Here is a 24887-nt window from a genome sequence, read left to right as displayed (position 1 = left end):
ATAATCCATCATGAACAGTTTTGCTCAAACTGGTCTGCTTGGTTGGTGTGTAGCAAAAGTAGACTAATTGATTGCAATGTTTTGACATTGAGGTGTACAACCTTCTTCACAGTAATCTGTTACTATTCAGTAATGTTAACTGTGCACATCTATTTTACAGGATCATCAATAACACGATTAGGACCAGGTTTGGTATGCTTTCTAGGAAGGGCAGCATTTCTGCTCTATGTGATATTTATGTAATTAAGCATTTTTAAATTAACTTAGCAATGATCATTCAGTTGGACTTCAAAATAATAAAGTGCACGTTAAAAACTACTATCTTCCTTATCCATAATATTACATTAAGCATTTACAAGAACTCAATAAATTCATTATTTGAAAGAGGCACAACAAGTACTTTCATTGCATAAAACTCATAATAGAGTCTGACAACAACTCAGGATTATATCTTTCTTGACGGAACAAGCTTATGAAGAACAGCAATGCAACCAACATTTTCTTCAGTTATATATGTATGCTAATACAGCAGGTTTTAAATAGAGTCATGGAGATGTACAGCATGGAAACAGACCCTTCTGACAACTCGTCCATACCAACCAGATATCCCAAACCAATATAGTCCCCCAAACCAGCACACTGTCCATATCCGTCCAAACCCTTCCTATTCATATACCCATCCAGATGTCTTTTAAATGTTGCAATTGTACTCGCCTCCACCACTTCCTCTGGCAGCCCATTCCACACATGCACCACCCTCTGTGAAAAAGTTGCTCCTTACGTCTCTTTTATATCTTTCCCCCTCACCCTAAATCTATGCCCTCTAGTTCTGGACTCTCTCCAGCCCAGGGAAAAGACTTTGTCTATTTATTCTATCCATGCCCCTCATGATTTTATAAACCTCTATAAAGGTCACCCTTCAGCCTCTGATGCTCCAGGGAAAACAGCCCTAGCCTATTCAACCCTTCCCTTTAGCTCAAATCCTCCAACCCTGGCAACATTCTTGCAAATCTTTTCTGAACCCCTTCGAGTGTCAACATCCTTCCAATAGGAAGGAGATCAAAATTGCATGCCATATTCCAAAAGAGGCCTAACCGATGTCCTACACAGCCGCAATATGACCTCTGAACTCCTGTACTCAATACTCTGATCAATAAAGGAAAGCATATCAAATGCCTTCTTCACTATCCTATGTACCTGTGACTCTACTTTTAAGGAGCTACGAACCTGCACTCCAAGGTCTCTTTGTTCAGCAACACTCCCTAGGACCTTACCATTAAGTGTATAAGTCCTACTAAGATTTGCTTTTCCAAAATGCAGCACCTCACATTTATTTAAATTAAACTCCACCTGCCACTCCTCAGCCCATGGGCTTATTTGATCAAGATCCCGTTGTAATCCAAAGTAACCTTCGCTGTCCACTACACTTCTAATTTTGGTGTCATCTACAAACTCACTAACTATACCTCTTAAGCTCATGTCCAAATAATTTATATAAATGACGAAAAGTAGTGGACCCAGCATTAATCCTTGTGGCAATCCACTGCTCACGGGCCTCCGATCTGAAAAACAACCCTATCTTCTATCTTCGAACCAGTTCTGTATCCAAATGGCTAGCTCTCCCTGTAGTTCATGAGATCTAACCTTGCTAACCAGTTTCCCATGGGGAACCTTGTCGAATGCCTTACTGAAGTCTGTACAGATCATGTCTACCGCTTGATAGCATTTGCTTTGTGGTTTTCAATTCTGAAAAGATCAGACATTTCAAACATTCTTTTCTAAATGTGGCCTTGAACTAATAAAGCATGTATACCTCATTGTCTGTACCAACATCCAGAAGCACAGGGAGGCAATGCTGTGGATTCACTCCACCACAGGCAGTGTAGAGAGCTAGTTTTCCAACTGGAATTCCCATTCCATAGCTTCCAAGATCTCCAAGTCCAAGGATACGTTCACCATCAGTAACAACAATGGCCTTAGAAATATAAGGAAACAAAAATCAGCGTAAGTCATTACTTGTAACAATTTTCAACCCAGGAATAAACAGTTGTTTAAATAACATCTGATTATCTACATCAGTGTTTCTCTACCTTTCCGTATTCAACACCCCCTTCTTATCCTTGAAATCATGCAATGCCCCCAAATCACCGGTTTGTTTTTGCACATATAACTGCGATACACTGCAGTGCTGAAAACAGAAAACTTTTGTGAAATATGTTTTATATACAACAAAAAAAATCATTTATTACTGTTCTTACTGTCCACCTACTTTTGGCTCACTCTATATAAAATGTAGTCTGTGATAGCAAAATAGTCAATGCAATCCTTGTGGTTCATATTGTCTTGCTAAATCATAAACATCTGGTTCAATTTTTGTCAAAAGCAATCGCAGGTCACCACGCTGGACAACATCCATGCGATTGCAGTTCTTATCTTGTATTCTGGCGACAGCACTGAATTCTCTCTCAACCAAATAAGTGGTAGGAAATGGTCGTGCAAACTACTTTGCTTCTTCACTTAATAGTGGGAAACAACATCGGGTGGCATCTTAAATCCAAAAAAAGAGGCTGATCCATTTGTGAAAACCGAATTTTCATTGCAGTGTCATTTTGGAGCTCTATCATTTCTTCCTGAAGGCGAATGTCCATTTCTTCTGCGCATGATATAAAGGGGTCAGTCAGCCATGTAGGGATCTCCATCTCGATAAGATCAGCAAATCGTATTTTCATATCATCCTGCAGTGCACGAATGTGAGCTGAGTAGGTAAGTAATTGATTGTCAGTAAAAATCCTCTGCCATATTGTTTAAACTCAGGAACTGGTAAAACTCACGACGACTGATATTCCAATGAAAGAGATTAAGTTTCGTAATAAAAGATGTAACAATATTCCTTGCTTTAATGAGACTCACATTATCTCCTTGTATCTGCATGATTAGCAAATTGCACTTATCAAATATATCCACGACATATGCACAGTCGTGTTTTACAGTTTCGGCTTTCATACAAAGGTTTTCATTATTTCTGTGTCGGAATTCGATGATAGAATTGAACAGTTCATGGAAATGATTGAGGCATTTTCCTTTCGAGAGCCATCTCATTTCTGTGTGTAGCAGCAATTGCAGAAATTCACCTTCATTATCTTTACAGAGTTAGCGGAGAAGTCATTCATTCAGAGCATGTCTCTTTATATAATTTACCACATCTATCACCACTTTTAGAGAATGGTTGAGGGATTCACTAAGTTTCTTTGCAGCCAGATGCTGCCGATGGATAATGCAGTGTATAAGAAGGGCTTATACTCCTTCAGGAAGAAGAAGGGCTTATGCCCTAAAAGTCGATTCTCCTGTTCCTTTGATGCTGCCTGACCTGCTGCGCTTTTCCAGCAGCACATTTTTAAGCTCCGATCTCCAGCACCGCAGTCCTCACTTTCTCGCAGTCGAAGATAGTCTTACCTTTGGTATCTGTCGGTAGATCCAGAGCAAAAAGTAGTTCTTCACGTATTTCATTTTTGTCAATGAAACATACGTACCCCAAAAGTAAAGCTTGATTTCTACATATAATACTTTTTATCAATTTATAAGGCAATTTTTTTTCGATATCAAAAGGGAACATAATTTATCCTCAACATTTGAGGCCATTTCATCGATGCGCCTTCTCACAGAATCGTTGCTAAGAGGAATACGCTTGATAGTTATTGATGGTTCCTGATATAGCACAGTTGATAATACAATCGGCAATAGCTGGAAGCACCAACGATTCACCCATGGAATGAGGTTTACCAGATTTTGCAATTAGCTTCGCTATGTTGAATGATGCCACAAGGCCATCCACATTTGTGGCTCCCATCTTTGAAAGAGCAGTGGAAATCGTTGGTCGCTGATTGAATTTATTCTTTAATGTTTGAAAATATGCCAAATCTTTGTCCTTTTTGTCACTGTGTTTCTTTTCCAAATATTTACTAAGATGGGAAGGCTTCATGGCCTCGTTGGAAAAACTTTGTTCAGAGCAAGCACCGTGGTAACAGCTTATTTGAATAAAGCCATATCGCAAATAGTCTAAGCTATACTGCCTGCACCTTTTCTTACTCGATGAGACCATTTTCACACAGTTGCTCAAACACCCTGATGGAATCATGGGTATTACCTTATCACGATAATTTTAAGACGCTCAGACAAGTGGCAAAATTTGACTGGCTAATTAGCTGTAATGTGCATTCATTATGCCACCCGGTAGAACAGTCGAAAAGCAGCGTTTCATCTTCCTAGAAGCGACACGAGTTAGGTGATATTGATCTTGGCATAGAATCGACGTTTCGGGCATAAGCCCTTTTTCCTGATGAAGGGCTTATGCTCGAAACGTCGAATTCTCTATTCCTGAGATGCTGCCTAACCTGCTGTGCTTTGACCAGCAACACATTTGCAGCTGTGATCTCCAGCATCTGCAGACCTCATTTTTTAATCAATAATAGCGCAGCAACCAATCAGAGCGCACGCCTCCATGGGTGCAGGGAAAATAACAGACTCGTGTCATGCGACTATCCATCTGCACACAGCAATGTCCTTCAGGGACACTGCAATCTTCCAAGTGATTGGTAAGCTATCTACAAAGTCGTTCAATGCCCCCTTGCCGCCCCCTTTGACTTCAATGCCCACCAAAGGAAGGCAAACGCCCCTCAAGGGGTGCTTCCACCACCGTTGAGAAACACTGATCTACATTAAAACATCTGAATCAAATGAATATCTGGTTTGGTTCAATATATTAACTTGCTAAGATAAATATTTTCCCATTATCTTAGCAACAATAACACAACAATCAGGTGAACTTCACAACAGATTTGAGCATGATGCCAAGTCACTATTTCTTTGTTAAGGATGGATCATGAAATATTTGGCAAAAGTAATATTTAGGAATAATGCTTCTTTAAATGGTATTTCTATGTTGAGTATGGTTACTTGTGCAGAATAAAAAATATTACAAAAATAATTGAGGAACTTGCATCAATAAAGTGATTAGTTACATCTTTCCAAAATACCATTGGTACTTACGATCATCATACATGTAGGCCAAGGAGTGGCAGATGGAGTTTGATTTAGATAAATGCGAGGTGCTACATTTTGGAAAGGCAAGTCAGGGCAGGACTTATATACTTAAGTGTAAAGCCCCGTGGAGAATTGCTAAACAAGGAGTGCAAGTTCATAGTTCCTTGAAAGTGGAGTGGCAGGTAGACAGGATAGTGAAGAAGTCTTTTGGTATTCTTGTCTTTGTCGGTCAGTGTATTGAGTATAGGAGTTGGAAGATCATGTTTCGGCTTTACAGGACATTGGTTTGCCCACTTTTGGAATACTGCATGCAATTATGATCTCCCTGCTATAGGAAGAAATATGTGAAACTCAAAAGGGTTAAGAAAGTATTTACAAGGATGTTGTCGAGGTTGAATGATTTGAGATACAGGCAAAGACCGAATAGGCTGTGGCTATTTTCCCTGGAGCATCAAAAGCTGAGGAGTGACCTTATAGAGGTTTATAGAATCATGACGGGCATAGATAGGGTAAATAAATAAGGTCTTTTCCCTGGGGTGGAGGAGCCCAAAACTGGAGGGCTTTGGTTTAAGGTGAGAGGGGAAAGATTCAAAAGGGACATACAGAGCAACTTTTTCATACAGTGCGTGGTGAGTGTATAGAATGAGCTGCCAGAGGAAGTGGAGGAGGTTGATACAATTACAATATTTAAGAAGGCACCTAGATGGGTATAGTATAGGAATAGGAAGGGCTTAGACAGAAGTGGGTCAAATGCTGCAAATGGGACTAGATTTATTTAGGATATCTAGTTGGCATGGACGAGATGTACCAGAGGTCTGTTTCCATGCTGTCCATCTGTGACTTGACATGGGTAAACACAGCAGTCATTTGGTACCATCGCTCACTCTAAAATGCAACCTTTACCACTTGTCCCTGCAAACTACCACTCGATTCCCGACCTCCCTTTCCCTCCCAAATTCAATGAATGTGTTGCCATCTGTCAGGTCTATTCCCATCTTTCCTGGAACTTGTTGTTTGAATCTCTTCTATCAGATTTCAACCTTGCCAAACAACTGTTATTGAAATTACAAATGTGACTGTGACAAAGAAAGACTTTCCATTATTGTGCCTCTATAACTGTCTGGAAACTCTGACATGGTTGATCAGGATTTGGAGATGCTTGTGTTGGACTGGGATGTACAAAGTGAAAAATCACACAACACCAGGTTATAGTCCAGCAGGTTTATTTGGAAGCGCTAGCTTTTGGAACGCTGCTCCTTCATCAGGTGATTGTGGAGAATGAGATTGTAAGACACAGAATTTATAGCAAAAGTTTACAGTGTGATGTAACTGAAATTATATATTGAAAAAGACTTGATTGTTTGTTGAGTCTCTCATCGTTTAGAATAACCGTGTTGGTTTCAGTTCTTTCATTTGTAAATCGCAAAACCTTTTTTTAAAAGCTACATTTTCAAGTGCACTTTAACAATTGGTGGGATGTCGGCCCAGATAAGGTATTGAAGGTGTTAACTCGCTGCGAGGCTGTTTGTGCTACAATGGTCAGACCGATTCTAATCTAAAAAACCGATTTACAGAATCTTACATGGATTCATGCAGTTTTTGAGCAAAATAAAATGTAATTCTGCAAGTACAAATTCACCCCACAAGCGTATATGTGTATGTATGCATGCGGGCGTGCGTGTGTGTGGGGGGGGGGGGAAGAGAGGAGATGAGCGTGTGTGCGCACGCGCACATACAATTCAATGGGGGTCACCTGTGGTGTGACATGAACCCAAGGTCCTGGTTGAGGCTATTCCAATGGGCACCAAACTTGGCCGCACACTCAGACCCTCTCTCATACACTCCCAGATACACCCTCTCACAGACTTAAACCCCTTTACACTCACACACATACATACACCCTCTCACTCACACTCATAATGCCACCACCACCCTCCCCCGTCACACCCCCTTCCCTCAACAAATGCGTACACACCCACATGCACACATACAAATATGCAGAATTACATTTTACTTTGCTCAAAAACTGCATGAATCCATGTAAGATTCTGTAAATCCATTTTTTAGGTTAGAATCAGTCTGACCATTGTGGCACAGACAGCCTCAAGGAGTAAACACCTTCAATACCTTATCTGGGCCAACATGACACCAATTGTTAAAGTGCACTTGAGAATGTAGCTTTTAAAAAAAAGGTTCTGTGATTTACAAATGAAAGAACTGAAACCAACATGGTCATTCTAAAAGATGAGAGGCTAAACAAACAATCCGGGTCTTTTTCAATATATAATTTCAGTTACATCACACTGTAAACTTTTGCTATAAATTCTGCGTCTTACAATCTTATTCTCCACAATCACTTGATGAAGGAGCAGCCCTCCGAAAGCTAGTGATTAGATTAGATTAGATTACTTACAGTGTGGAAACAGGCCCTTCGGCCCAACCAGTCCACACCGACCCGCCGAAGCGCAACCCACCCATACCCCTACATATACCCCTTACCTAACACTATGGGCAATTTAGCATGGCCAATTCACCTGACCCGCACATCTTTGGACTGTGGGAGGAAACCGGAGCACCCGGAGGAAACCCACGCAGACACGGGGAGAACGTGCAAACTCCACACAGTCAGTCGCCTGAGGTGGGAATTGAACCCAGGTCCCTGGCGCTGTGAGGCAGCAGTGCTAACCACTGTGCCACCGTGCCACCTATTAGTGCTTTCTAATAAACCTGTTGAACTATAACCTGTTGTTGTGTGATTTTTAACATGGTTGACCAGACTTTCCAATAGGCTAAAGCAGGAAATAGGGTGTCCTACGTAACTTGTTATCCAAAAACATGCACAGAATGTGCCAAACACATGAAAGCAACTAATGTCATTATTATTTGCAAAGGTTATCAATCACTTCTTTAGGCAACGCAATTTCTCTACTATCTCCAGTCTTAAAGAGTCTTGGAGAGAATGCATTTTTTTCCCCCTTTTACACTGTCTACCTAGCTGGTCTGCAGTACTTAAAGAAAAGTAGTTCCTTTAGCTGATAGCACAAGGATCACAGATTTACAGGACACTGATGAGGCCACTTTTGGAGTACTGTGTACAGTTCTGGTCATCCTGCTATAAAAAGGATATTATTAAATTGAAAAGGGTGCAGAAAAGATTTACAAGGATGTTTCCTTGACAGGAGAATTTGGGTTATAAAGAGAGTCTGGGGCTTTTTTTGCCCCCTGGAGTGTAAGAGTTTGAGTGGCCTTACAGAGCTTTATAAAATTGTGGAGGCATAGAGAAAGCAAATAGCAAAAGTCTTTTCCCTAGGGGAGGCGAGTTAAAAATTAGAGAGAATAATTTAAAAGGTATGACATGAACACATCATTCAGTGTTATTTGCTCAGCGTCCTGTTTTCAATTATAATTTGCTGATGCAGGTCATTCTGTTATAACACGTGTTCAGTCAGTGCGATTTTGGTGTTATGCAATTGATTAACTAGGGAGCTGTTTCTACAACACAAACATTTAAAACTTGTGTTAGCTGTAATGTGATTACAGCACGGCATCTCAAGTGCTATTTCTATAGGGTGATTTTTCTTTAACACAATGTTGCAGTTATAGAATAACTGACTGTATTTGACACACTGTGTACCAAATCATACAAGAGTAGGTGACAAGGTTGAGCTCAGGTCTGCCAAACCTCATCCTGAATTATTTTGATATCTTCTTCTGAATACATGTGCAATTCTCCCTTCATGGAGTACTTTGGATTTCATCCCATTCAGTACAGAACATAGAGTATTACAGCACATTACAGGCCCTTCAGCCCTTGATGGTGCATGGACCTCTGAAACCAATTTGAAACCCATTCAACCTAAACTATTCCATTTTCATCCATGTGTTTGTTCAAAGACCATTTAAATGTCTTTCAAGTTGGTGAGTCTATACTGTTGCAGGCAGAGCATTCCACACCGCTACTACTCTCTGGGTAAAGAAACTACCTCTGACACCTGACCTATATCTATCACCTCTCAATTTAAAGCGATGTCTCCTCGTGCTGGCCATCACCATCTGAGGAAAAAGGCTCTCACTGTCCACCCGATCTAACCCTCTGATTATATGTCTCAATTAAGTCACCTCTCAACCTTCTGCTCTCTCACAAATACAGCCTCAAGTCCCTCAGCCTTTCCTCCATATCAGGCAACATCCTAGTAAATCTCCTCTGAACCCTTTCCAAAGCTTCCACATCCTTCCTATAATGAAGTGACCAGAACTGCATGCAATACTCCAACTGTGGCCATACCAGAATTTTGTACAGCTGTAACATGACCTTGTGGCCCTGAAACTCAATCCCTCTACCAATTAAAGCCGATACAGCATTTGCCTTCTTAACAACCCTATCAACTTGGCTGGCAACATTCAGGGATCTATGCACATGGACACAGATCTCTCTGCTCATTTACACTACCAAGAATCTTACCATTAGCCCTATATTCTGTAGTCCTGTTGCTTCTTCCAAAGTGAATTACCTCACACTTTTCCACAATAAACACCGTTTGCCACCTCTCAATCCAGCTCGGCCGCTTATCTATGTTCCTCTGTAACCTACAATATCCTTCGGCACTATCCACAATTCCACCTACCTTAGTGTCATCTGCAAATTGAGTAACCCATCTTTCTATACCCTCATCCAGGTCATTTATAAAAATGACAAACAACAGTGGCCCCAAACCAGATCCTTGTGGTACACCACTAGTAAGTGAACTCTAGGATGAACATCTCGCATCAACCACCCCACTCTGTCTTCTTTTACCTAGCTAATTTCTGATCCAAACCACCAAGTCACCCTCAATCCCATGCGTCCATATTTTGTGCAACAGCCTACCATGGGGAACCTTCTCAAATGCCTTACTGAAATCCATTTATACCACATCAATCGCTTTACCCTCTTCCACTTGTTTGGTCAAGAACTCAAGGTTTGTGAAGTATGACCTACCCGTCACAAAACCATATTGACTGTACTTAATCAACTTATTCCTTCTAAAGGATTATAAATCCTATCTCTTATAACCTTTCCCAACACTTTACCCACAACCGAAGTAAGGCTCAATGGTTTATAATTACCAGGGTTGTCTCTACTCCCCTTCTTCATCAAGGGAGCAACATTTGCTATCCTTCAGTCATCCGGCACTGTTCCTATAGACAATGACGACAAAGATCAAAGCCAAAGGCTCTGCAATCTCCTCCCTGGGTTCCCAGAAAATCCTAGGATAAATTCTATCCGGCCCAGGGGACTTTCCAATTTTCACACTTTCCAGAATTGGTAACATCTCTTTGTGAACCTCAACCCCATCATCTCATTAGCCGATATCTCAGTATCCTCAAAAGTGCCTTTTTCCAATTTGAATACTGACGAAAGATACTCATTTTGCACTTCTCCTATCTCCTCTGACTCCACAACTTCCCATACTGTCGTTGACTGGCCCTTTTCTGACTCTAGTCATTCTTTTATTCCTAAAATACCTATAGAAAGCTTTTGGGTTTTCCTTGATCCAAGCTGCCAACAACTTCTCATGGCCCCTCCTGGCTCTTCTTAGCTCTCTCTTTAGGTCCTTCCTGGCTAACCTGTAACTCTCAAGTGCCCTAAGTCTTTACATCTCATCCTTACATAGATTCATAGAGATGTACAGCATGGAAACAGACCCTTAGGTACAACCCTTAGGTACATGCCGACCAGATATCCCAACCCAACCTAGTCCCAACTGCCAGCACCTGGCCCATATCCCTCCAAACCCTTCCTATTCATATACCCACCCAAATGCCTTTTAAATGTTGCAATTGTACCAGCCTCCACCACATCCTCTGGCAGCTCATTCCATACACGTACCACCCTCTGCGTGAAAAAGTTGCCCCTTAGGTCTCTTTTATATCTTTCCCCTCTCGCCCTCTAGCTCTGGACTCTCCGCCCCCAGGGAAAAGACTTCATCTATTTATCCTATCCATGCCCCTCAATTTTGTGAACCTCTATAAGGTCACCCCTCAGCCTCCGACGCTCCAGGGAAAACAGTCCCAGCCTATTCAGCCTCTCCCTGTAGCTCAGATCCTCCAACACTGGCCACATCCGTGTAAATGTTTTCTGAACCCTTTCAAGTTTCACAATATCTTTCCAATAGGAAGGAGAACCAGAATTGCACACAATATTCCACAGTGGCCTGACCAGTGTTCTGTACAGCCGCAACATGACCTCCCAACTCCTGTACTCAATACTCTGACCAATAAAGGAAAACGTACCAAACATCTTTTTCACTATCTTATCTATCTGCGATCCACTTTCAAGGAACTATGAACCTGCACTCCAAGGTTCAGCAACACTCCCTAGGACCTTACCATTAAGTGTATCAGTCCTGCTAAGATTTGCTTTCCCAAAATGCAGCACCTCACATTTATCTGAATTAAACTCCATCTGCCACTTCTCAGCCCATTGGCCCATCTGGTCCAGATTCTGTTGTAATCGGAGGTAACCCTCTTCGCTGTCCACTACACCTCCTATTTTGGTGTCATCTGCAAACTTACTTACTGTACCTCTTATGATTAGATTACTTACAGTGTGGAAACAGGCCCTTCCGCCCAACAAGTCCACACCGACCCACCTATACTCCTACATTTACCCCTTCACCTAACACTAGGTGCAATTTAGCATGACCAATTCACCTGACTTGCACATGTTTGGACTGTGGGAGGAAGCTGAAGCACCCAGAGGAAACACACGCAGACATGGGGAGAATTCCAGTCTCCCAAGGCTGGAATTGAACCTGGGACCCTGGTGCTGTGAGGCAGCAGTGCTAACTGCTGAGCCACCGTGCCATCCTATAGATACATTCTAACAAATAAATAACTTTACCTTGTCTGGCCCATATGCGAATCCAGACCTAAAAGTTGACTCTTAACTGCACTCTGGGCAACTGATTATGGGCAATAAATACTGGCCTAGCCAATGAGGTCCTTGTCCCTTGAATGAATAATTTTTAAAAAATTAACAATATTATTTCCTGTTACTGCTTGATTTAATTTCATCGGAACACTGTGAATTCTCACAGAGTTAAATGATGACTTTATGGAGGGTTCCAGGGAAAGAAGAATTATCCACAGAATCGTCACCTTCCTGGGTAATTCCCTTTGAGCCTGTTACACTGGCATAATGACTGGTCATAGAAAAAGCTGAATCAATATCAAATGCATTCAAGAAGCTAAGATGCATCACTTTGTGTATATTTGGACTTTTCTAAAGAAGTCAATGTGCTAAAGTGGCATCACAGCATTTTGAATCCATTTTCACCTCTGTTAAAGAAGGTTACTTTCCACAAGTAATCCCAAAATTACCTCTCTTTCAGTGGTTTACTGAATATTAATACAGTGCTATAATAGCTGTGGGTTCTTCTGTCACAATGTTGTAACATAACCTGCTTTCAATCAGGATTTCCTAGCACTCATCAATTATGAGAGCCCAGAGACTGCATATTCCAGTTAGGGTGAAAGGATAGGCTAGTAGGTGTAGGGAAAGCTGGATGACTAGAGAAATTGAGGTTTTGGATAAGAAAAAGGCAGCATGTGTCTGGTTTGGACTGCAGAGATTGAATGCATCCTTAGAAGAGTATAAAGGCAGTAGATTAGATTACTTACAGTGTGGAAACAGGCCTTTCGGCCCAACAAGTCCACATCGACCCTCCGAAGAGGAACCCACCCAGAACCAGTTCCCTCTGACTAATGCACCTGCACATTTTTGGACTGTGGGAGGAAACCGGAGCACCCGGAGGAAACCCACAAAGAATGTGCAAACTCCACACAGACAGTTGCCTGAGGCGGGAATTGAACCCGGGTCTCTAGCACTGTGAGACAGCAGTGCTAACCACTGTGCCGCCCATACAGTAGAAGTATATGTAAGAGGGAAATCAGGAGGGTAAAAAGGGGACATGAGACAGCTTTGGCAAATAGGGTGAAGGAAAATCCAAAGGGATTTTATAAATACATAAAGGATAACAAGGGAGAGAATAGAGCCCCTCAAAGATCAGCATGGCAGCTTATGTGTGGAGCTGCAGGAGATGAGAAATATATTAAACAAGTATTTTGCATCAGTATGTATTGTGGAGAAGGACACGGAAGATATAGAATATGGGAAAATAGATGGTGACATCTTGAAAAATGTCCATATTACATAGGTAGAAGCGCTGGATGTCTTGAAACGCATATAAGTGGATAAATCCCCAGGACCTGATCAGGTGTACCTTAGAACTCTATGGGAAGGTAGGGAAATAATGGCTGGGCCTCTTGCTGAGATATTTGTATCAGCATTAGTCATAGGTGAGGTACCAGAAGACTGGAGGCTGGCTAACATGATGCCACTATTTAAGAAAAGTGGTGAAGAAAAGCCGGTGAGCCTGACATCGGTGGTGGGCAAGTTGTTGGAGGGAATCCTAAGGGACAGGATGTACGTGTATTTGGAAAGGCAAGGACCGATTAAGAATAGTCAGCATGGCTTTGTGTGTGGGAAGTCATGTCTCACAAACTTGATTAAGTTTTTTGAAGAAATAACAAAGAGGATTGATGAGGACAGAGCAGTAGACGTGATCTATATGGACTTCAGTAAGGCGTCCAACAAGGTTCCTCATGGGAGACTGGTTAGTAAGGTTAGATCACATGGAATACAGGGAGAACTTGCCATTTGGATACAGAACTGGCTCAAAGGTAGAAGACACATGATGGTGGTGGAGGGTTGCTTTTCAGACTGGGGGCCTGTGACCAGTGGTGTGCCACAAGGATCGGTGCTGGGTTCACTGCTTTTCATCATTTGTATAAATGATTTGGATGTGAACATAGGAGGCGTAGTTAGTAAGTTTGCTGATGACACCAAAATTGGAGGTGTAGTGGATAGCAAAGAAAATTAATTCAGAGTACAATGGGATCTTGATCAAATGGAACAATGGGCTGAGGAGGGGCAAATGGAGTTTAATTTAGAGAAATGCAAAGTGCTGCATTTTGGAAAGGCAAATCAGAGCAGGACTTATACATTTAATGGGAAGGTCCGGGGGAATACTGCTGAACAAAAAGAGACCTTGGAGTGCATTTTCACAGTTCCTTCAAAGTACAGTCTCACGTAGATAATACGATAGTGAAGGCGGCGTTTAGTATGCTTTCTTTTATTGGTTAAAGCATTGTGTATAGGAGTTGGAAGATCATATTGTGGCTATACAGGACATCGGTTAACCCACTTTTGGAATATTGCATGCAGTTCTAGTCTCCTTCCTGTCAGACGTTAAAAATCACACACCACCAGGTTATAGTCCAACAGGTTTAATTGGAAGCACACTAGCTTTCGAAGAGCGACGCTCCGAAAGCTAGTGTGCTTCCAATTAAACTATTGGACTATAACCCGGTGTTGTATGATTTTTAACTTTGTGCACCCCAGTCCAGCACCGGCATCTCCAAATCATGACTCCAATCAGAAGGACGTTGTGAAAGTTGAAAAGATTTACAAGGATGTTGCCAGGGTTGGAGGATTTGAGTTATAGGGAGAGGTTAAATAGGCTGGGGCTGTTTTCTCTGTGGTGTCAGAGACTGAGGGGTGATCATATAGAGGTTTATAAAATCATGAGGGGCACGGATAGGGTAAATAGACAGGTCTTTTCACTTGGGTGGGGAAAGTCGAGAATTAGAGGGCATAGGTTAAGGGTGAGAGAGAAAAGATATAAAAGAGACCTAAGGGGCAATGTTTTCACACAGAGGGTGGTGCATGTATGGAATGAGATACCAGAGGAAGTGGTGGAGTCGGATACAATTACAGCATTTAAAGGCATCTGGATGAGTATATGAATAGGAAGGATTTAGAGGGATATGGGCCAAGTGCTGGCAAATGGGACTAGATTAGGTTAGGACAGTTGGTCGGCATGGACAAGTTGGACTAACGGGTCTGTTTTTGTGCTGTACATCTTTCTGACTCTATGAATCTAATTGCTTTGTGCTGACTGTTATTCTTTACAAATCTATATTTCCTCTTACCATTGAGTTATGAGCTATACATGCATTGCGATTTCTTTATTTTGAGCCATTTTACCTTAAAAGTGGCAACACATTTGTTTCAAAGTTAATCATTTTAATGTTGTTATTTAGGAAAACATGTTGCTCCTGCCTTCTCCAGTGAAGAAGCAATTACTCAGGACAATAATCATTGTTTATTGTGCTCATCCCCAGTTTTTGCTCATTAATATCTTCTTAGGTTTCTCCCAAACTAATATGAAAAATTCTGATCGTCATGTTTTGAGTCTGCAGAGATGTCTGCCCAGATTTTCTCTTCACCCTCACAGTTCAAGGTTGCATTTTTTTCTTTAACCTTTCTCTGACTAAGATTGGAGAACCATCTTGGATTTTTGATTGAGTTTGAACATGCTCTGAGAGTTCCAGACAGTTCTCAATGGAGTCAGTTGTCCTCTTTTAGTCTGCTGTCAGTTTGTCATTTTTCAGCAACTGTGCACTTTGATATTACAGTATTGGACTGACAAGACTTTCCTGGTAGGTCCAGCATGAAACGAAACTTAGCTGTTTCTACACATAACATTTAGCTCAAATTGCTGTTTAAACCAAGCTTCTGAAATTTAGTTTGGACATGCATTTTTTATTTATGTGCCGAAACAGTTATTTTGACAACAATTAGTTATTTTGTCAGTAGCAATAACTGCAGTTATTTCCAGCTCTAATAATTTTAATCTTTCAATCATGATTGAGTACAACCAATATGATGGAATGTTGAATTTAATCAGGGTTTAAAGTTGGACATAGCACACTAGTTACACAGTAAAAACATATCATGGCGAGAGAACCTGTTCAGATTAGATAAGGTGGCTGGCACGAATACCATTTTTCATAATTTTCTTCCTCTCAAAGTCTCACATCTTCATGACTTCTCAGACTATACAAGATTAACATGAGTCTACCCTGAAGAGTTACTCTCCACTACTTATTGCACTGAGGCCTCCTAAAGTCCCATACTTCATACCTTTTTTTAGGGGTGAATCCCCATGGACATTAGAAAGTCATTTTTGCCCTAGACTATGTATTTGATAATGAAATACACCACAAAGTTTTTTTGTCTAAACATTGGTTGTAAAAACCCATTTTTAAATATTAATCCTGTCATGCTGTGGAAAGGAAAAATAGACAAGGATGAAAATTGTCCTTGGACCCCATGACTTATTTCTATATTAATCTGTCTCTTTTGATCTAGTACTAAATTATAGTTTGGATGAAATCTGAATGTAGCCTGCGTAGAACTGTAGTCCACTGTTCTGGCAACCATTTGTTTCTGAAATTTGTTTTCTGTATTTTCAAGTCAATAGTAACCACTGATTGGCAATTATTGCCAACACCTTCAGTAATTCTACCCACACTAAATCATTTTCAACCAGGCCACTTCTTCGTTAACATATTTCTTATATTTTTAATTGTTTCATTTGCCAATATAGGAAATTAGCACATAAAGTCAAGTTGTAGGAAACGATTTTTTTCATATATTTTCTGATAAAGCCCTGCAGAATCTAACTGCAGCTTTTAAATGTTTTAATGGGAAAGCGGGATTTACTTCAAGTCATTGCACTGATGCTGTAATTTTCATTAAGGCAACAACAACTTTAAAATGATGATTTACTGTATTAATTTTTCAAGTTATTGTTTTTTCTTTAATATTCACTCAGTGTTGCTGGCTTGTCCCTAGTTGCCCTTGAAGAGTTGGTGAGCTGCCTTCTTGAACTGCTGCAGTCCATGAGCCACAGATTTACTCACACTGTCCTTAAGGAGGGAAATACAGGATTTTGACCCAGACACAGTAAAGGAATGGTGATATATTTCCAAATAAGGATGGTGTGTGGCTTGGAGGGGAATTTGCAGGTGATAGAGTTCCCATGTGTTTGCTGTCCTTGTCCTTCTAGATGGAAATGGCTGTAGTTTCGTAAGGTGCTGTTTAAGGATTTTTGGTGAACTGGTGAATTGGAATTCTAAAACGTTTCCCACCACTGAGGCTAAATTGACTGACCTTTAGTTATTACTCTTATCTTTACACCCTTTTATTAAACAAGGATGTAAAATTTGTAAACCGAAGAAAGAAAATTATGGCCAGTGCCTCAATTTCCACTCTCCCTTCCCTCAATATCTTTGATTGCAATTCATCCTGTATTGGAACCTTTTCAAATTTAAGTACAAACAGCCTATTCAATACCTCCTTCTTACCATATTAATACTGCAAATATCTAAAATAACCTAATCTTTTACCAAGTCCAGTTTCTTGCTTAATAAAGACAGATGTAAAGTATTCATTCATGAATAACTTCACCATTTTTCATAAATCCCCTTTTTGATCTCCAATCAAACCCACTCATTACATTTTTAATTATCTAATACACAAGTAATATAGTCTATTAAATTCTCACTTATATTTATAATGGGCATCTCTTACATCATCTAAGCAGCTCTGCATCTGTTTGCCCTGCAATCCTCCCTCATGATAATGTACCCTGACCATACCCAAACATTCACTTCTTCAAAATTACAGAATCACATAGATGCAATGGAAGGAGGCCAATTGGTCAGCCCACCAGCTCTTCAAATGAACATCCTGACTTAGTGCCATTCTCCAGTGCTCTCCTTAGCACCCTTCACATTATTTCTATTTAAATCATCTCATGCCTTCTTGAATGTCTCAATTGAACTTGCCTCCACCACATTTCCAGGCAATACATTCGAAGTATGAACGACGCAATGCGTGAAAAAGATTTTTGTCACTTTACACTCACTTCTTTTGCAAATCACTTTGTACCTGTGTATATTTACAAACAGGAACAGTTCTTCCAAAAATCCAAAGGTGTGAATCTTTCTTGGATTGGTCATGGTAAGTGCAGATTTACAGGGATAGGGTGGGGATGTCTTCAGAGGGTTGATGCAGACTTGATGGGCCAAAATAGCCCCTGTCTGCACTGTAGGGATTCTCCGATTCTTCCTTTCTACTTTGACTGGCCCTTCATAATTTTGAAAAAAAAGTATCAGATCTTCTTTCAGTCTTCCTCTCCCCAAGGAGAACTGTCTCAAATTCTCAAAATTATACTCATAACCAAAATTTTCTCATCCCTAAAACCATTCCCCGTTTCCTATTAGTCAAGCAATTCTCAGCCAAGGCACATTTCTATTGACTCTTTACTTCCATGAGCAATAGCTTTTCTCTCAGGTCTGGTATTTGGAACTTTATCGAAATCCATTCTAGAAGTCCATGTACACATCAACAGCATCACCCACTTCAAACATAGAAAATAGGAGCAGCAATAGGTCATTTGGCCCTTTGAGCCTGTTCCGTCATTCTTTATGATCATCAATTCAATAACACGTTCCTGCTTTTCCTGTATATCCTCTGATCCCTCGAGCTCAAGTACTATATCCAACTCCTTGAAATGATACAATGTTTTGGTCTTGATAGCTTTCTGTCGTAGCGAATTCCATAGTGAAGAGATTTCTCTGCACCTCTGTCCTCAATGGTTCATCTCATATCCTTAGATCATGACCTTGATTTGGTCAACACCTGCCATCAGGATTGTCCTTCTTGCATTTACCCTGTCTAGTCCTGTTAGAATTTTATAGATTCTCCTCTCAATTTTCAGAACTCCAGCAAACAAAATCCAAACTGATTCAACATCTCCTCACGTCAGTCCTGCCATCCCAGTGATCAGTCTGGCAAACCTTCATTGCATTCCCTCCGTAGCAAGAACACTCTTCTCACCAAAACTGCATTCAATATTTCAGGTGTCGTCTCACCAAGGAATTATATAATTGCAGGAAGACATCTGCTGCTGTACCCAAATTGAAGGCTAACATTCCATTTGTCTTCCTTACCACCTGCTGCACCTGCATGTTTTCTTTCAGTGACTGGTGTACGAGGACATCCAGGTCATGTTAAATATTCAGCTTTCCTGTTCTTGCTAACAAAGTGGGTAACCTCGCATTTATCCACATTATACTGCATCTGCTATGCATTTGCCCACGTACTCAGCTTGCCCAAATCACACTTAAGTATCTCTGCATCTTCCTCACAGCCCATCCTCCCACCCAACTTTGTGTTATTTGCAAATTTGAAGAAATTAGATTTCGTTTCCTCATCCAAATCATCCAATTCTATTTCCAACTATTTCTGTTTCTAGATGCTTCCCACCATTGAATTTAAAGATAACTAATTGATCGGTGTTACGCCATGGCAGCAAACCCATCTGTTAATTAAACCAAACACCCAGAAACGCTCACCTCGCCTCAAACATTTAAAATTTCAGTGACAGAGAACTCCCAAATTTCACTATTTAAAGAAAATAACATATTTAATTTTTTAACTCTAAAAGTGATCAAACAATTATTCATAACTCTTAAGCCCCCTGTTCTCTTAACTGTTTATTAGCTGCTTTATTATGCCACAGTTGAAGAGGGTGAAGACATGACTGCCCAGCTGGTTCAGTGCGCTACGTGCTTGATGTGGGAGGTCAACGACTCTGGTGTGTCTGGCTCGTATATGTGTGGAAAGTGTGTGCACATTCAGCTATTGACCGAGCATATTGCAGCGCTAATGAAAGAACTCGACGACATTAGGCTCATCCGAGAGAACGAGATCTTTCTGGACAAGACCTTCAGCGAGGTTATTACACCAACCATGCCAGAAGAGAGAAGACGATGAGGAAGGCAGAGAGGAGACAGATGCAAGAGACCCCGGGAGAAGTACCTGTCAGGAACAAGTTGACGCTTTTGGAAACAGAACAGACTGATGACACTGCCAGTTCGCAAGGCGGCCAGGTCTGTCAATCAAAAGTTGGCGCAGAGGCAGAGCGGAAGAGTCGGACATCGCACAGAGCTGTGGTAATAGGGAACTCCAACGTGAGAGGAACTGACCAGGGTTTTTGTGGCAGCAGACAGGATTTAAGGATGGTGTGTTGCCTTCCTGGTGCCAGGGTGAAAGACATCGCGGACAGAGTGCGGGAAATTCTCAAGGACGAGGGTGAAGAGCTAGAGGTAGTGGTACATGTCGGCACAAATGACGTCGGGAAGAAGAGGAGGAACATACTATAGCGGGACTTTGGAGAACTAGGAAGAAGGCTGAAAAGTAGGACGTCCAAGGTGGTTATCTCCGGTTTGCTTCCAGTTCCTTGGGCTGGTGTGGCCAGAAACAGGGAGATAATGGACTTGAACGTGTGGTTGGGGAACTGCTGCAGGAAGCAAGGATTTAAATTCTTGGATCACTGGGGTATATTTTGTGGTAAGCATAAATTCTACAAGAGAGATGGTTTGCACCTTAATAGGTTAGGGACCAGCATTCTGGCAGGCAGGTTTTCTATTGCAACACTGCGACATTTAAACTAAGTAGCGGAGGGGGGGGGGGGGTACAAACTGGATGTTTAAAAAGGAAATTGAAGGGAAAGTTAGAACAAGAGAAGTCAAGAAAAACAACTGTACCAATGAGCCAGAAAACTTGGAAAGGGATCATGCTGTAAGGTTGAGTGAAATAGGGGTTGATGGGAAGGGTGAGAGCAGTAACAAGTTAAAAATACTATATATGAATGCACGAAGCATTAGACAGAAGATGGATGAGTTTGAGGCTCTTTTGGAAATTGGCGGATACGATATTTTGGGGATAACTGAGGCGTGACTTCAAGTGGACAGGGCCTGAGAAATGAACATTCAAGGCTACACGTGCTATCGTAAGGACAGACTGACGGACAGAGTGGGTGGGGTGGCCTTGTTGGTAAGGGAGGATATTCAGTCCCTTGCGCGGGGGGACCTAGAGTCAGGGGATGTAGAGTCAGTGTGGATAGAGCTACGAAATACTAAGGGTAAAAAGACCCCCTTGGGAGTCATCTACAGGCCCCCAAACAGTAGTCTGGAGGTCAGATGTAAGATGAATCAGGAGCTGAAATTGGCCTGTTGCAAAGATGTTACTACAGTTGTTATGGGGGATTTCAACATGCAGGTAGACTGGGAGAATCAGGATGGTATTGGACCTCAAGAAAGAGACTTTGTGGAGTGCCTCAGAGATGGATTCTTAGAGCAGCTGGTGCTGGAGCCGACCAGGGAGAACGCAATTCTGGATCTAGTATTGTGTAACGAACCAGAATTGGTCAGAAACCTCGAAGTGAAGGAGCCATTGGGAAGTAGTGACCATAATACATTAAGCTTCAATCTGCAATTTGAGAGGGAGAGGCTACAGTCGGAAGTGACAGTACTTCTGCTGAATAAAGAGAACTATGGAGCTATGAGGGAGGAGCTGGCTAAAGTTCAATAGTGCAATACCTTAGCAGGGATGACCGTGGAGGAACAATGGCGGATATTTCTGTGTATAATGCAGAAGTTGCAGGATCAGTTCATTCCTAAAAGGAAGAAAGATCCCAGGAGGAGGCATGGGTGGCCGTGGCTGATGAGGGAAGTTAAGAAACATATAAAGTTAAAAAAGAAAAAGTATAACATAGCAAAGATAAGTGGGAAAACTGAGGACTGGGAAGCTTTTAAACAGCAACAGAGGATTACGAAGAAGGAAATACGCAGAGGAAAAATGAGGCACGAAGGTAAACTGGCCAATAATATAAAGGAGGATAGTAAACGCTTTTTTAAGTATGTGCAAGGCAAAAAAATGGTTAGGACTAAAATTGGGCCCTTGAAGACAGAAACAGGGGAATATATTACGGGGAACAAAGAAATGGCAGAAGAATTAAATGGGTACTTCAGATCTGTGTTCACTGGGGAAGACACAAGCAATCTCCCTGAGGAACAGTGACTGAAGGACCTGAACTTAAGGGAATCTATATTTGCCAGGATTTGGTGTTGGAGAGACTGTTAGGTCTGAAGGTTGATAAGTCCCCGGGGCCTGATGGTCTACATCCCAGGGTACTGAAGGAGGTGGCTCGAGAAATCGTGGATGCGTTGGTGATTATTTTCCCAAGTTCGATAGATTCGGGGTCGGTTCCTGAGGATTGGAGGGTGGCTAATGTTATACCACTTTTTAAGAAAGGTGGGAGAGAGAAAGCAGGAAATTATAGACCAGTTAGTCTGACCTCAGTGGTGGGAAAGATGCTGGAGTTTATTATAAAGGATGAAATTACGGCACATCTGGATAGTAGTAACAGGATAGGACAGAGTCAGCATGGATTTATGAAGGGGAAATCATGCTTGACTAATCTTCTGGAATTTTTTGAGGATGTAACTCTGAAGATGGACGAGGGAGATCCAGTAGATGTAGTGTACCTGGACTTTCAGAATGCTTTTGATAAAGTCCCACAATGTAGGTTAGTGAGTAAAATTAGGGCGCATGGTACTCGGGGCAAAGTACTAGATTGGATTGAAAATTGGTTGGCTGATAGGAAACAAAGGGTAGTGATAAATGGCTCCATTTTGGAATGGCAGGCAGTGACCAGTGGGGTACCGCAGGGATCTGTGCTGGGACCGCAGCTTTTTACAATATATGTTAATAATATAGAAGATGGCATCAGCAATAACATGAGCACATTTGCTGATGATATAAAGCTGGGTGGCAGGGTGAAATGTGATGAGGATGTTAGGAGATTACAGGGTGACCTGGACAAGTTAGGTGAGTGGGCAGATGCATGGCAGATGCAGTTTAATGTGGATAAATGTATGGTCATCCACTGTGGTGGCAAGAACAGGAAGGCAGATTACTACCTCAATGGAATTAATTTAGGTAAAGGGGCAGTACAGAGAGATCTGGGTGTTCTTGTACACCAGTCAATGAAGGCAAGCATGCAGGTACAGAGGTAGTGAAGAAGGCTAATAGCATGCTGGCCTTCATAACAAGAGGAATTGAATATAGAAGCAAAAAGGTGCTTCTACAGCTGTACAGGGCCCTGGTGAGACCACACCTGAAGTACTGTGTGCAGTTCTGGTCTCCAAATTTGAGGAAAGACATTCTGGCTATTGAGGGAGTGCAGCATAGATTCATGAGGTCAATTCCTGGAATGGCGGGATTATCTTACACTGAAAGACTGAAGCGAGTGGGCTTGTATACCCTTGAGTTTAGAAGACTGAGAGGGGATCTGATTAAGACATATAAGATTATGAAAGGATTGGACACTCTGGCAGCAGGAAACATGTTTCCGCTGATGGGTGAGTGCCAAACCAGAGGACACAGCTTAAAAATACGGGGTAGACCATTTAGGATAGTGATGAGGAGAAACTTCTTCACTCAGAGAGTGGTGGCTGTATGGAATGCTCTGCCCCAGAGGGCAGTGGAGGCCCAGTCTCTGGATTCATTTAAGAAAGAGTTGGATAGAGCTTTCAAAGATAGTGGAATCAAGGGTTATGGAGATAAGGCAGGAAGAGGATACTAATCAGGAATGATCAGCCATGATCATATTGAATGGCGGTGCAGGCTCGAAGGGCTGAATGGCCTACTCCTGCACCTATTGTCTATTGTCTTTCAACTCTATAATGATATACATTTTCAATAAGACACTTATTAAAATTACATCAACTTCATTTCAAAACTACACAGCGGCTGTCGCCTTCAGTGTCTGTTTTTTTCCGGCTGAAGATCTCCCGTGTCATTTTCATTTTTTTTTACTGCCAAAATATTTCCTATGAAAAGGTAGCTTTGATAGAGTGTGTTTCCTAATTTCTTGATCTGTGTTCATGGCAGTTGCTCTGTCCAATTTTCAAAATGCTGCATTTTTATAACCTCAACATCAGACCAACTCATTGGTTTGATGTTGGCAAAACATTAAATTCAAACTTGCTTGAGTTTTAGTATCTGGGGCCATAATTTAAACTGATTGGTTAAATTTGAATTGTAGTCAAAACAGCAACCAACTTAGGTATCCATTTCAAAGCCAAATGTTACATATTTTCAATTTTCCAGTACACTCGAAGACGGTCATCTAGTCATATCACACAGATATCTGTAAGCTCTCTCTTAAAAGTACAGTACATACATTCATTTTTATAACATCAGCCAAAGTGTTGCCTGGTAATCTTTCCTTCTAATTTGAGTGGACCAAATCTGCTCCCACTCCTTTGAGTGAACATTATCCATGATTGAACTGGACCCAGAGATCTTGTTAGGAAAGTATACAAGTAAAGTTCATTATAACATATGTGAACACAGATAAATCGCTGGGACTGAATAAAAATGTAATTATTAGTCAGGATCATCACTTACATCATTTTGTAGATTAACATTATACAAGCATGAATTTATCTTCTTTTTAATACATCATTTTGTTCTAACCTTCCACCAATCGCTACACAACATGAATTCAGAAATTAACAAACCTTGAAATAAGCTTTACCTTTATATCTTCTACTGGCCAAGATTTCAACATTGTAGCAATGTGGCCTTTGTCGTGAATGGTAATGAACAATCCTCTGGATGAGGGGAAAAACAATATTTTTAAAAATTTCTCAGTTGAAGAGACATAAATAGCCCAGCTCTCCCCAAACCTTTTTAGACTATGAACCAACTTTAAGTCTTGGAAATTGTTATGGTCCCCAGTGGAAGGAGAAGGAAGGAAAAAGAGAAGAACTATGAGAGGAGGGATAGGAGGATAGTCATTGCTGCCTCATTGATCACTATTTCAAAATTTCAGCTTGTAACCTCACTGGGATCCCAACACTTACTTTCACAAGCCCTGCAACAGTCAAAGATAATTTGTGTTAAAATATAATTGAATTCCCCAATTTATTTTATTTGTTTTTCATTGGAACTGCTACTGCATAAATTGAGGCAACTGTCTTTCATGAAGAAAACTATTTCTGCTCTTAGTGTCCCCCTCTTTTCCCTTTTATTCACCCAA

At 41.2% G+C, this 24887-nt stretch overlaps 1 protein-coding gene across 3 annotated transcripts in view; it reads right to left on the bottom strand.

The window, feature by feature from the left end:
- The window catches only part of LOC132816420 (NADP-dependent malic enzyme-like), a 185234-nt gene that overhangs the window by 73871 nt on the left and 86476 nt on the right, over positions 1-24887 (bottom strand). For all 3 annotated transcript variants that reach the window (XM_060825970.1, XM_060825969.1, XM_060825972.1), the window contains exons 5-6: positions 24384-24459; positions 1814-1975 (exon numbers count right to left, since the gene is read on the bottom strand). In XM_060825970.1, coding sequence (XP_060681953.1) covers positions 1814-1975; positions 24384-24459 — 238 coding nt within the window. The remainder of the gene's footprint in view (positions 1-1813; positions 1976-24383; positions 24460-24887) is intronic.

Source organism: Hemiscyllium ocellatum, chromosome 6 (genome assembly GCF_020745735.1).
Source record: "Hemiscyllium ocellatum isolate sHemOce1 chromosome 6, sHemOce1.pat.X.cur, whole genome shotgun sequence".
Classification (NCBI taxonomy): Eukaryota; Metazoa; Chordata; class Chondrichthyes; order Orectolobiformes; family Hemiscylliidae; genus Hemiscyllium; species Hemiscyllium ocellatum.
This window is presented reverse-complemented; position numbering and strand designations above follow the sequence as displayed.